Source organism: Ascaphus truei, chromosome 1, assembly GCF_040206685.1.
Source record: "Ascaphus truei isolate aAscTru1 chromosome 1, aAscTru1.hap1, whole genome shotgun sequence".
Lineage (NCBI taxonomy): Eukaryota > Metazoa > Chordata > Amphibia > Anura > Ascaphidae > Ascaphus > Ascaphus truei.
The window spans coordinates 389128725-389143915 of record NC_134483.1 but is presented as its reverse complement, the minus strand read 5'-3'; the positions used below and the strand labels follow the sequence as shown (position 1 = coordinate 389143915).

The window sequence follows — 15191 nt, the reverse complement described above, 5'->3', positions numbered from 1 at the left end:
ACAGAACAGAACTGATTTATTAAAAAAAAACACACATGCAGGATATTGACTGAACTGCAGCTTTAAACTGCATAATATCCCTTTACAAACTGTTTCTTACTATATACCAAGTCGTAGCCTAATTATTTATCCGTGTTATGTTTAAACCCCCCTTAAGCCTTTTTTGCTTTTTATACCCCTCCCAAAAATGTACTAAAATAAAAATGTATTTTTTAAAATTGTGTTTAACTTGTTTATACAAACCTCCAACCTCTTCTGCTGTTGCTTTGGCTATTTTCAGATTCCTAGAGATAATAGCCAGTTTGTAGTCTTTTTGAGCCAATAACTTTGCAACAGCTTTTCCTATTCCTCTGGATCCTCCAAAAACAGCGCAAACTTTGGTCATCTAAAAGTGAAATAATGCGTTAGAATGTGGTGTAAGCATGTTCCAACTCTTATTAAATGTTCACTATTTAATTTCTGTAGGCATAATCAGATTCCGATGTTGACAGCCAACGCCTTGCTAAGAAAATCGCACACTCCCATCACAAGGCGTGCTCACTATTAATATAATAAAAACTGTTCAAAATAATGGTTCTAAAACAGGAAGGCCTCTCATTCTCAATATCAGCATGTCATGCACTTGATATATATCTTAACCCTGGCTGTGCTCAAAGCTGTGACCATGCAGCAAGCTTAAGCCTATAGGGAACCATGTTAATGGTTTGAAGCAAAAGGTGGCACTGTGTGCTCATTTGCATGTCATTTCCCAGAATCCCTTGCTGCAGTGGAAGTGCTGTGTGCTGGGTGATAATGGTGAAAGGCGGGGTTGCAGACCTGCAAATGAGCATACAGTAATATTTCCATTTGCTTTGATGTGGAGGGTTTTTGTCACTTTTTTTACCCACCATAACTTAAATATATATATAATATATATATATATAATTTTTTTTTTTTTTTACTCACTGAATTCAGTACACAATTCAAGTATGATGTTACTATTAGCTATTAGGTTTACACTACTTCCAGAAACACAGCTCATAAAATTAGATTTGTAAACATAGACATTGCAGATGCAGATATAAATGTGATTTTTTTTTGTAGTAGATGTAATACAAGGTTTACAGGAGCCTTACTTAACATTATTGATAAACCATTTGTCCATCTCAGCAATTGGATCTTATAAAGGTTAAACAACAAAACATAACAAAAATAAAGCTATTACTCATTCTGCTCCTCACTTTGTCCTTCTGGTGCAGAATGACAGAGCTCAAGGAAGTGATGATGAATCTCAGAAGATGTTTTTATTTTCCAACATCTCAGTCCACAACTGGAGCTTTATTCAATGTTGTCACGGGAGTGGAAATGTGTGTCACGATACACCCTCCTCATGCACTGCAGGAAATGGAGACACTGTATCCTTTAAAACAAAGTACAAACACAGATTAAGCCGTTTTCCCAGATTTACCACAATATACCAGAAATGGTGAAATCACCGCTCAATTCAAATGAGAACAGTACAAAGAAAAGTAGATGAAATTACAAGTATGCATGCTGCTAGCAAAGGACATAACATACTGCACTACAAGTACGGCTCCTCACAAAGGACAAAGATACTTTGAACTACATTTACGGCTCATCACAAGGGACAAAAATATTCAACAATTGTCCAAACGCACTACAACTACGGATCCTTATAAAAGGTACAGACACTTGCACTTTATTTGCAAGTACAGATCTTAGAAAGGTACAAAACTTTCCATGTTTACAGTTTGATAACAGATACCACATTAGACCATAATGTTATTATCTAGAATCTCATATACAAGAATTTAAAGTCTTATACTGATCCAGCGTCCCCTGCCTGGTTTCCATTACAATCACAGCAATAATAGATTTAAAAAAAAAAAAAATATTCCAAATCAGGAATATCAGAGGACACCTTGAAGTAAAAATGAAAACAAAAATTCAGTATAGCATTAAAAAATCCCAATTCTAAAATAATAAAGCAATAATAATATCCTTCAACTGTAATTTCTTAAATAGATCTCTGATTGGAATGATCCTGCAGAAAGAGAATGTCATACAACTAGAATTGTCATTACTTAAATGCAGTGATCCACTAAGCAGCAGTGCGCAAACTGGGGGGAGCGACCACCATTGGGGGCGCGAGACTGCCTGAAGGGGGGCGCGTGGTTTACAGAGGTCCCGCGCGCTTCCCAAAGGTACTTAAATAAAGTGCCGGGGGAGCTGCAGGGCCTCTATAAACCCCTATAGAAAGCACTCTGATCCAGTGTGATATGGTGAAATTCTTAAAATGACTTTATTAAATGACACTATCGTTAAAATATTGGGGTTTAAAACAATGATTAAATAGTACCAAGTGATTCTTACTCTCTGGATAAGTATATCCAGATGAGTGTACAGTGGTATATTAATGTCCAGTGTTAGGATAATTCACCGGCCCTAGTAGTCCTCTATGGAGTGGGTCTGCTAGGGTTATGATATGGAGGTAACGGCAATTTTAGCCACAAATGTAGTGCCCCTGTAATTTAGTACTAATAGGTGCACTAATAAATGGGACCTGTACTATGCTGTTTAGTTGCTACAGCTATTAGTACATTATAGATACGATGTAACGGATCTAGGTCTTGGTGCACCTAATGTTGTGTTCCTAGCACTAACTCCTTTGTTGGAGTTTATGAGTATAGTAATGTAGTGCTTAACACATATAATTTCCAAGTATAGTAGGATGATACTCGAAAGAACATTAGTACTGTGAGATATATTGCAGGTGAATATGGTGGCACTGCTGTAACTACTGTATAAGCTTATACTGAGTTATCAGCTGAGTACTGATCCTTGTAGGGTCCATATACCGGTCAACTTGAAAGACCTTCCCCTAATTGGATCAGTGCTCCTCACATGTGGTGGTAGTCTGGCACTCCAGGGGTTAATTCCTGGTTTGGTTGCCGTTTTGCTTTGTATATTTCCCCCTTAAGCTAAATGCTGTGGTAGGGGATTAGCATTCAGGCTTCCTATGTTAGTGTAATAATATACTGCCAGAATTGCTGTGTGCCGTTACTGTTGGGTGACTTTTAAGATCATTGGATCTTATGACAGTCCATTACTGTGCACGGGCTGGGACACGCTGACTCTCTGAATCTCTCTGAGTCAGTGTATATGAACTCCGGTGCCGCGCGTGCACGTGGTCACGTGTTTGCCGTTTGCCGTAGGCAAACACGTGACCACGTGCACGCGCGGCACTGGAGTTCATATACACTGACTCAGAGAGATTCAGAGAGTCAGCGTGTCCCAGCCCGTGCACAGTAATGGACTGTCATAAGATCCAATGATCTTAAAAGTCACCCAACAGTAACGGCACACAGCAATTCTGGCAGTATATTATTACACTAACATAGGAAGCCTGAATGCTAATCCCCTACCACAGCATTTAGCTTAAGGGGGAAATATACAAAGCAAAACGGCAACCAAACCAGGAATTAACCCCTGGAGTGCCAGACTACCACCACATGTGAGGAGCACTGATCCAATTAGGGGAAGGTCTTTCAAGTTGACCGGTATATGGACCCTACAAGGATCAGTACTCAGCTGATAACTCAGTATAAGCTTATACAGTAGTTACAGCAGTGCCACCATATTCACCTGCAATATATCTCACAGTACTAATGTTCTTTCGAGTATCATCCTACTATACTTGGAAATTATATGTGTTAAGCACTACATTACTATACTCATAAACTCCAACAAAGGAGTTAGTGCTAGGAACACAACATTAGGTGCACCAAGACCTAGATCCGTTACATCGTATCTATAATGTACTAATAGCTGTAGCAACTAAACAGCATAGTACAGGTCCCATTTATTAGTGCACCTATTAGTACTAAATTACAGGGGCACTACATTTGTGGCTAAAATTGCCGTTACCTCCATATCATAACCCTAGCAGACCCACTCCATAGAGGACTACTAGGGCCGGTGAATTATCCTAACACTGGACATTAATATACCACTGTACACTCATCTGGATATACTTATCCAGAGAGTAAGAATCACTTGGTACTATTTAATCATTGTTTTAAACCCCAATATTTTAACGATAGTGTCATTTAATAAAGTCATTTTAAGAATTTCACCATATCACACTGGATCAGAGTGCTTTCTATAGGGGTTCTATCTGTCCACCATGTACTAAGCTATATGCCCCTTGTAGCACCATTTCCCAAACTTTACACATAAGCTGCAGCGGGGGTAAACCATAAGTGGGGCCTCTATAAACATTTACTTACCTTGGCTCCACACACGTCGCCATGGCAACGTGGCGCGAAATTACGCCGCAAGGTCATGTGACATCACGTTGCTATGGCAACGTGACATCATGACACCGGAGCCGACGCCAGTGGGGCTGAGGGAGGGTAAGGGCGGGGCGCAGGGGTGAGGTGACCGCCGGCAGGGGGGCGCAGGGAAAAAAGTTTGCGTCCCCCTGCACTAACGACTCTATGTTACACTCTCTGCCACTCCCAGAATACTTTGCTCCTTTTACCGAACCTTTTGTTGTTTTCTTGTGTAGCCTCTTACCTCGTGGCATGGGTGCGCTAGCTAGGCAGTGGAGGCAGGGGGTAGGTGTCGGCTGTGTCAGGCAGCTAGCAGAGGCGATCGGATCGCCTGAGACTCCCGGCGGCTCCCTTTGCAGGGTGCCGCTATCTTGAGTGCAGTCGTGCATGCGCAGAGAGTAGCTGCAGGGTGGACATTATTCAGAAAGGCTCCATAGGGACTACAAGCCCCATCATGCACATGGGCTGCAGGAGCCATGTGACACTACACAGCCAATAGGGCTGCCCGGATCCATTTCGCGCGCAGAGGAGCATGCCAGTCGGAGCTGGAACAAGGTTAGGGTAGGTTGTGTAGGTGCAGGGCGTCAGTGATGCCTGCACTAGGCCAGAGACTCCCTAGGCCCCGACTCACTGTAATAGCTTGTGGCTGCTGCAGGGACCCCCTTGGTTAGGGACCCTGTCCTGTAGCACTAGCATGAGGAAAAGCCAGGACGCGGCTGCGACCGGGGCCCTTGGTGATCTGGGACCGGATCATCTTCATCATAAGTACAGAGACACTCTTCATGGTGGAACCGTCCACGTGGGACACCACCCAACGTAGAGGCAGAGGCTTTGTGTATGACATCGCTGGATCAGTGTATCCTACCTTACCGTATCAGCGCTACCGGGTGTTGGAGCACCCGGCAGGTAGCTCACCTCACCAAGTGCACCATCTGTACACCTTCAGATCTAGTGGGCAGCACTGTCTCACACATTTGGGTGGGTTAGCTCTTGTGGACGTCAGGGAGGTTAGGTGCCCAGGAGCACCTCAGTACTTTGAGGGGACATTCCATCGGGGTGTGAGAGTTGGGTTGACAGGCACTGTGGGAAACGACCGTGCGAGGCCTACATTGGTCTGGTACTGTTATTCTGTTGGTTTCCTATAGTAAAACTGTTATATATCACCATGTGTATATTGTTATTTGGGTCCTGTAATGGGGTTATCCCACATAGTAGGATCCCGCTACAGGTGGAGGCGCGTGCACCTGACGGATCAGGCACACCCCAGGCTCCCAGCAGCAGAGGCTGGGGCCTCTTGTGAGCCACAGGTAATGCAGCACACTCACGGTAGCAGCCATCTCTCCCAGGGGGTGGGGGGAACATGCTTCACTTACATGACACAAAACATGTTTGCTCTGGAGAAAAATATACTACTACTGTACTGTAATCCTAAAAACCACTCTGCACTTAATAACTAGGGTGGACATACGTCCAGATTTAGTGCTTTTTCCGGTTTGGACTCACTTAAAACTCGTAAAAATAGACACTACATGTCTTTCTGTGATCAATCATATCAAAGAGTAAACTTTTAAATATATTGGTAAACTCTAATAACCTTTAGCTCTAGGTAATACAGTAATGATTGTACTGTGAGTGTTTCGTGAGAATGGGAGAACCCTGTTTTCTAAGGGTGGGTTGAGATGTTGATATGAATAAAGAGAAAAACATGAGATAACAGAGTTTGATACATATCTCTGATATTCGCGCCATATTAGTGTTGTGTAAGGTCAACAATAGAGGTAAGATTAGATCATTTAATCGAACGATTTATTGTTTGTTATGTTAGGAAACTGAAATAAATCAATAATACGGCATAAATGAGAACGCTATTAGACAAATTATAATATTTCTTTTTTAAGTGATGTAATTTGTTTTATAAACATTCTTTTAATGTGTCCCGGTTTCTACTTACGAAAATCCGGTCACCCTATTTATAGCACCTTATCTGTAATCGTGATTCAAATGAATGGCAGTTACTGCCAAATCAGACGCAATATACCACATGGCGCTTTGATGACTCCCGCTCATAATCTGCAATCTCGAGAGAAGTATACTATATACTTAGTGAGAACTGTCACAGATTTTCTGTCAGTCACTCGAATTTACATCCTATCTCCCGGGACCTCCTTCCTATTATCTCTATGTGTCCTAACACATATGTACTCCTTTGTCATGCTATGTTGTTGTCCTCCCTCCCTCCCACATTATACCGCACTGAGGAATATGTTGGCGTCATACCACTAAAACATAATAATAATAATGTAAGATATGTGCATTAGTCTTCTGTATCTATACATTAGAGCAGGGTTGCGCAAACTGGAGGGCGCCAATTTGCAAAAGGTTAACATTTTCTGGGGGGCGCGGCACTTATAGAGGCCCCACGTTCTTCCCTAAAGCATTTAAATTACATGCCGGGGGAACGCGCAAGGCCTCTGTATAGTCTCTTATAGTCTCTAACTGCTCTTCGGCAGCTTCCCGTGAAGGTTCGCCATGGCAACACAGCGACACAGCGGCAAATTATGCCGTGGGGTCATATGACGTCGCATCAGACGTCAGAAACGCAGGAGAAAAGTTATGGGGGGGAGGGGTGCGAGCAGGGGGGGACCAGACAGGATCACAGACGAAAAAGTTTGCCCAGCATTAGAGTGTAAGGTCTGTGGCTATATACGTATCTATACATTAGTATGTATCTTGCACTGTCAGTGTGTGTCTGCAGGGGGGACCATGGAGGTTCAGTTATTATTATGTATAATAACACAGTAATCAGTACTATGTCACATCTGCCACATCCGAACTTTCAACATTTTGCTCATGATGACCGGTTCCACTGTACAGATGTAGTGTAAGTTACTGCCTCCATTGCCATCGACCGACAGGCTGAACTCTGCGGCCGGATGCGGCCCCCAAACGCAGTACATTTTGCGGCCTGGAGGATTAAATCAGTGTAAGGCTGCGCTTATAGTGCCGGCGACACTGATGCGACGTCGCTTCAAAACAAATGATTTGAAGCCGTCACATGCACTTATAGTAAGCGCGACGCGATGACGAGACGGATTGGTCGCGGTCGCTGGAAGTCAAGTCAATTTGATTTTTTCCAGCAACCGCAGCGTGACATCGCCGTCGCGTCGCTGTTGCCGGCACTATAAGCGCAGCCTTCATCGTCCCAGAGAGAAGCTGTCTTTCTCGCTCTCTGTCTCCCTGAGCAGCTGCTTCAGTGATCCAATGTTTTATTATTTTAATTTGTATAAACTGTGTTGAAGCAGGGGATCTCCGGAGGTGAACCCCCATTTATTTCAACTCCGGGGACCCCCCTGCTTCCAGATGTATAGCCCTCCGTAGTGGGTGCCAGTATCCACTTCGGCTGGGCCCATGTAGCGCCGGAGCTCTAAACCCCAGCCGGAGCGGCTGCCAGCACCCCCTACGGAGATCTGTTTCTCCCAAAAGCAGGGGGTACCTGGAGTTGAAATTAATGGGGAGACCCCCTGCTTCAACACAGAATATAATAATAATAATAATAATAATAATAATAAAACATTGGATCTCTGTAAGAGCTGTTCAGGGAACCACAGAGAGACTGTTTCTCTCTGGGACTCCTCTGTGCAGCTAATGTAGATGCATGGCTGGCCCGGTAGGATTAACTCAGTGATGGTCCCGTTCAGAAGCAAGGACACCCGCTGAGTTAATCATCCCAGGGAGCTTACTGCTTTCTTGGTAGCGGCCCTGCCGCTCTCTAATGCCGCAACCTTGCGCGCCCACAGTGGCAGTATATGATGCTACTTCTGTAGTTCCTTAGTAGTACTCGTGCTGAATGGACATACAGGGGTGTAGCCAGGGTAGAGCGTGAGTTGGCAAGTCCTGCTCTAAAATTCTAAATACCCATCTAAAACATCCAGCCCCTGAATGGGGCGCTGCGTGGGCTGTGGGCGGCACGGCCAGGACAGAGCTTTTCACGCCCACACTGCGGAACCGCATATACTGGCAGCAGCGCCGGTGCAGGAGTGAGAGCTCCACATGAGCAGGCCGGAAATAAGGACGCAGCAGCAGCAGCAGCGAGAAAGCATGGAGAAGATAGGGAATGTCACCCACTGCTTTCCCCTTTACTTCACCCCTCCATGTGTCACCCCCTCTCTCCACCCTCCCACTTGTACTCTTGTTAGTGTATAGACTGACGCGGAGTATAACCAGACTGCACTATACACTGATGCGGAGTATAACCAGATTGCACTATACACTGACGCGGAGTATAACCAGACTGCACTATACACTGATGTTGAGTATAACCAGACTGCACTATACACTGACGCGGAGTATAACCAGACTGCACTATACACTGACGCGGAGTATAACCAGATTGCACTATACACTGACGCGGAGTATAACCAGACTGCACTATACACTGACGCGGAGTATAACCAGACTGCACTATACACTGACGCGGAGTATAACCAGATTGCACTATACACTGACGCGGAGTATAACCAGACTGCACTATACACTGACGCGGAGTATAACCAGACTGCACTATACACTGATGTGGAGTATAACCAGACTGCACTATACACTGACGCGGAGTATAACCAGACTGCACTATACACTGACGCGGAGTATAACCAGATTGCAATATACACTGACGCGGAATATAACCAGCCTGCACAATACACTGACGCGGAGTATAACCAGACTGCACTATACACTGACGCGGAGTATAACCAGACTGCACTATACACTGACGTGGAGTATAACCAGACTGCACTATACACTGACGCGGAGTATAACCAGACTGCACTATACACTGATGTGGAGTATAACAAGACTGCACTATACACTGACACAGAGTATAACCAGATTGCACTATACACTGTCTCGGAGTATAACCAGACTGCACTATACACTGACGCGAAGTATAACCAGACTGCACTATACACTGACGCGGAGTATAACCAGATTGCGCTATACTGACACAGAGTATAACCAGACTGTATTGGTGAAATGCCAGTCACCTCTGCGGTGCACCGAGCTTTGCGCAGCACTAGTTCCATCCAGCGGTGCACCATTAGTGCCCCACCCAAAATACCCTACCTCAGGCAAAGTCCTGGCTACGACCCTGTGAACGTACTACCAAGCAATTCCTAGGGAAGTCCCTAGCGGTAACCTATGCAGCTTACCACATACAAAACATGTTCTGTTAATGGGTACAGCTAGTCTGACAGGACACAAAAATGTGTAGCGTACCTGCTAAATAGGTGCAGTTAGAGGGCATGACACATTGGTATTCTCTCTTATATTTTGTGAAAATAAACCACATTTTGAAATGATTATACTGTTAAATGTGCGCACTGTTCAAAGTTTCAAAAGAATGCTTGTATGATACGTTCTTTACTGTGGATAACAGTAAATATTTGGGGCTCTATGTGTTAAAGTCCTCATTGACTTGTGAAAAGGATTCCTAACGGTGTCCATTAGAATCAGCATGAAATGTAAATACATTTTCCTAAACTTCATGCAGGTCTATTAGTCATAGGTTAAAGCCACCACAGGGTGGCGCTATTGCCACAAGGATGACTAATGGAACCACACTACGGGCCTCATGCAGAGAGCAGCGCTATTTAGAATTGGAGAGGGGAATAAAATTTAGCTTTATTGGAGAGTTTTTTTCTCCATATGCAGAAAGGGCATAAAACTGCATTTACAATACTTTCTGCATATGGAGAGTTTCAACCAGCGATATGAGCGCTGTTGAAACTAGTGGGAAAGAAATCGTTTTTTGGTTTTTTTCTCCTCCACCGGCCGCCGAGCGCCAGCTGCTTGGTGGAGAGGAAAAATGTTGAAAATCGCGCCATTTTTTTGGCGCGAGCAGCCACTAGATTGCGTTCGCGGCTCTCTGCATACGGCCGTTTTAAACACTGGAGAGATTAGGATCTCTCCAGCCGCGCGGCGAGTTTCAAGAAAAAAAAAAAAAATTGGCGCTTTTTTTAAAACTTGCCATTATCTGCCTTTCTCAAGGCAGAATTCGCCAAAACATGCCGCTTTCCCTGTTAGCGCTGCTCTCTGCATGAGGTCCTATGTTACTCTAAATCAATAATGAACATAATTTCTTGATACATATTATTACCATGGGACCTTCCCGTTTAACCAGCTGACATACATTTTTAAACTAAAGAGCACAGTTGTGTTTGATGAATTCTTTATACACTGCAGTTTGTGCAGTGTTCCTGCTAAAAAGTCAGAAATCCAACTCAGAAAAATCAATCTAGTAGGCTGCAGAAAGGATGGGGGTGATCATTTCTAGTCACTACTTCTAGTGAGTTGAATGACATATGTCTCCTATTACTTTGTAATCAGAATGTCTGTGTCCTCAGGTCTTGGAGGGTAGCAGACCAAAGGGGTGTACTGGAAGGCACAAGTTTTTGGAGACAGGCCAACAAATAGTAAAAAAAAAGTGACTGAGTGACTTTGACTGAGTGACTGGGTGGGTGGGTTGACTGAGTGACTCTGACTGAGTGACTGGGTGGGTTGACTGAGTGACTGGGTGGGTGGGTGGGTTGACTGAGTGACTGGGTGGGTGGGTGGGTTGACTGAGTGACTGGGTGGGTGGGTGGGTTGACTGAGTGACTGGGTGGGTGGGTGGGTTGACTGAGTGACTGGGTGGGTGGGTGGGTTGACTGAGTGACTGGGTGGGTGGGTGAGTGACTGAGTGACTGGGTGGGTTGACTGGGTGGGTTGACTGGGTGGGTTGGGTGGGTGGGTTGACTTTTGACTGGGTGGGTGAGTGGGTGGGTTGGGTGTGTTATCTTTCCCCCCCCAGCATCTCTTCTCCCCCCCCCCGCATGCCTCCCCCCCTTCATGCTATCCCCGGAGGCAGCAGGTGTGAGGCGCGGTGAGGTGGCCGTGGCAGCCGCAGCTGTTAGGGGGGGGAAGACAGCAGCGCGGGGCCTGTGAGGCACGGTGAGGTGGCCGTGGCAGCCGCAGCTGTTAGGGGGGGAGGACAGCAGCGCGGGGCCTGTGAGGCACGGTGAGGCGGCCGTGGCAGCCGCAGCTGTTAGGGGGGGAGGACAGCAGCGCGGGGCCTGTGAGGCACGGTGAGGCGGCCGTGGCAGCCACAGCTGTTGGGAGGGGGGAGGACGGTGGCGTGGGGGCTGTGAGGCCGGCGTGGCAACCGCAGCTGTTGGGAGGGGGAGGACGGCGGCGTGGGGGCTGTGAGGCACGGTGAGGCGGCCGTGGCAGCCGCAGCTGTTGGGAGGGGGGAGGACAGCGGCGTGGGGGCTGTGAGGCGGGCGTGGCAACCGCAGTACCCGTCCGCCTGCTTGATCATTCACCCGTCCGGCCGCTCCCACGTGCATGTGAGGCGGGAGGCAGCGTGTTGTGGCCGCTCCCCCGCTGTGTCCCGGCACTCGCGCCACTCCCCCGCTGACTGTAGCGGCGCCGGTGTGTGAGCTTGGGGGGGGAGAGGGGGGTGTGGGAGAGAGAGAGAGAGAGAGAGAGAGAGAGAAAGAGAGACCGACCCCGACCTTTGGCCCGTCATTCCGCCTCAGGCCAATGAGAGGTGGGCGGGCGGCCAAGGGAGCAATCTCATTGGCCTGAGGCACAGGACAACCAGACATGCATACAACACTTTCAGAGATATATATATATATATATATATATATATATATTAAAACACAACACAACAGCGCAATACCACAAACAAAATATCCTCAAACCTTGCTTACCACCTATTTTTATAAAGAACTATTCATCTTCCTGCTGTGAAGATAATGCACTAGGGGGTGCGCTTTTTTCTTTTCTTTTTATAAACATATATATATATGTACCGTTAGCTGAGCTTAATAATCAAAAACAAATACTCAATACCGTTCTGTGGCTAACGAAATGCTTTTATTTGCACATTATGCCACAGAATGGTATTGAGTATTTGTTTTTTCATTTATTTATATATATTTATACAGGCATACCCCGCATTAACGTACGCAATGGGACCAGAGCATGTATGTAAAGCGAAAATGTACTTAAAATGAAGCACTACCTTTTTCCCACTTATCGATGCATGTACCTTACTGCAATCGTCATATACGTGCATAACTGATGTAAATAACGCATGTGTAACAGGCTATATAGTCTCCCCGCTTGCGCACAGCTTCGGTACAGGTAGGGAGCCGGTATTGCTGTTCATTACGTGCTGACAGGCGCATGCGCGAGCTGCTGTTTGCCTATTGGGCGATTATGTCCTTACTCGCGAGTGTACTTAAAGTGAGGTCAAGCGCTTATTCCTATTATTTCACAAGTGTTATTGCTGTAAAGTGTTATGTACATGGATGGCACTATATAGATAAATATATACATTTCCTATTGAGTTCCACCTCTTGTAGCAGCCCAGTCACAGGAAGGAGACAAAGGCTGCGCTTATAGTGACGGCGACGCGATGTTGCGGCAAAACAAATGTATTGCCGCCGTCGCGTGCGCTTATAGTAGAAGTGAAGCGACGGAGCGATGGCTCGGTCGCGACCACTGGAAGTCAAGTCGATTTGATTTTTTTACAGCGACCGCAGCGTGAGGTCACAATTACGTCGCTGTCGCAGACACTATAAGCGCAGCCAAAGTCAGCACAAGGGGAGCACGAAAACTTCAAGAAGGTGCACCAATTAGCACAAAATTCAAATGTCTCAATTATAATTTTACACGTGCAAAACACAAGAAAAAAAACAGCATTCTTTAATTATAATGTTTTATCTTCTACTGGATACTTAAATAGAACTCTGCAAAAAACGTTTATTAAAGACTACTTAATAGACTATAGTAGATAGTCAGCAATTTATACACCCAGACACATTTGCCTCATGCAAAAGATACAATATGTTAAATGCAACAAAATGTTAAATTGTATACTGTTTGCAATAGCCTTGCAGATGAGAACAATAAACCTTTGTTACTCCCAGGAAGAACATGGTTTACAGAAGCAGAGCCATTTAACAATTAAATTATGGTATATGTGGATTGTTTTGCATATTATGAAAACCAGCGCGCTTTACTGTACCAACTTCTAGTTAGACATGTAAGTAACGTGATTTTGTGGGACCCACTGCAAATCCTGATTCCTGTTAGCCAAACTACTATAACAGAGCTTAACATATTGTGGATTTGCAATAACACCTAATGTAACATTTTTGCAGTTTTATACATACAGTATTTAAATGTATCTATCCTAATTTTTCCAGTTTGGACCTGAAAGCTTATATCTGAACAACACAAAGACAAATATCGTGCAAAAGCACATATCGTACAATACATTCTGCTTTGTAAGGCTAAGTAGAAATTAATACTTAATTGAAGTCAGAGTGATGAAATGATTCCAAAATTGCAGCAATTAGGGCTGAGTTGTGAAACAATTCTTAGAAAATTCTGAATTGCGGACATTAGTTTGTTTCTGTCCTTCTCCAAAACAACAACATTGTGCAGGATTTCACAATTAAATACATGAATCAAAATTGAAAGAAAAGACCGTTAATACAGAATATATTGAATGAGTAGTGTGACTGAACATTTAACAAAGTGCTCAGAGAGCTTCTAATCCAAGCTGGTCTAAGAAGAGCCAAACGTTTGATTCTGCACTTTCTTTGGAGTGTGAGGGGGCATATAGGGCATGTACTGTAGTGCCGACGATTATTCTAAAACAAACCTGGGGCAATCTCCAAAAATACCCAGGTACATGCTGGGTACATGCTGCAACGTTTCACACATTTCTGCAGACAGACTAATGGCCCATTGAATTAACAGCGGGGGTCCCTGGCAGTCCCATTCAAACTGAATGGGACTGCCAGGAACCCCTGCTGTGTTAATCCGATGAGCCATTAGCCTCTGCAGAAGTGTCACTGAATGTACGCAGCATGGCTAGTTTAAAGCAAGTGTTAGAATACTCGTTGGCTCGTCTGTAGGAAGATGCAGAGTGAAAGAGTTATAACGCCCTCACTGTTCCAGGCCCAGAAGACCACACCACAGCTTTCAGGGCTGCTAGAAGGTAGGGATTGTTCCCAATCAATTCCTGATTGGGACTCGAGATTAAAAGGGAGGCTACAGACTACCTGACTTCACTTCTTTTTACAACCAGGGAAGGTACAGATTCCCAGAGTGTTTGTCTAGGTAAAGCTTGGTAGGTAGGAGAACAGGGATAACACTCCCTTAGTGGAGGCCAATATGTTAACCGGTTTCTCAAACTTTCTGGCGAACCAAATAAATGACAATTCCTTGAGCCGGGTATATGATCAGGTCGTAGTGGCAAACAATGGAATAATAAAACCCTAATTGGCCACTGTAAGAGATGTATGCAATGGAGACCTTTTTAAAGGTGAAATTAAAATAAGGCTTTATTGCCTGTTCCTCAAAACCATACAGCAACTAAAAATATACACAAAACAATAAACACCTATCCCTGTGTAAGGGCTAACTTATTTCCCAGTCCCTCTCTCCAAGGCTGGGGGGCTGGGGAAGCCCCTTACCCCCTTATCACCCCAATGTCTCAGTGGTACCTTAACGCAGGTGGCCCTTCAAGTCAATGGTGTCCAGGTAGTTGTCTGCTTGAGGGTCCAGAAATAGAGGTCTGGTCCCCTTGTGTCTTTCACTCAGGACACCACCCTCCTCTTCCTTATGTCAGCTCCCTTGTGAGCTAAGGAATCTCTTTCCTGTGTCTCAGATCAGGCTTTTTCTAACAGTTCTAATCAGCCAGATGGAGTCTGGTTGATTGCCTGTGCAATTAACCAGCACACCACTGGATTTAGAGGCCATTTCTCTCGCTCAGTGAAGTCCCTGTTACAGCTACTATTTTCC

The 15191-nt window shown here is 45.0% G+C and overlaps 1 protein-coding gene across 8 annotated transcripts in view; it reads right to left on the bottom strand.

Annotated features, from left to right (window-relative positions):
* CBR4 (carbonyl reductase 4) overlaps positions 1-15191 on the bottom strand; it is a 111680-nt gene that overhangs the window by 33404 nt on the left and 63085 nt on the right. For 4 of the 8 annotated variants that reach the window (XM_075611781.1, XM_075611765.1, XM_075611788.1 and 1 more), the window contains exons 1-2: positions 1221-1551; positions 244-385 (exon numbers count right to left, since the gene is read on the bottom strand). In XM_075611781.1, coding sequence (XP_075467896.1) covers positions 244-385 — 142 coding nt within the window. In that variant the 5' untranslated portion in view covers positions 1221-1551. The other 4 variants (XM_075611746.1, XM_075611730.1, XM_075611739.1 and 1 more) reach the window with 4 other exon arrangements.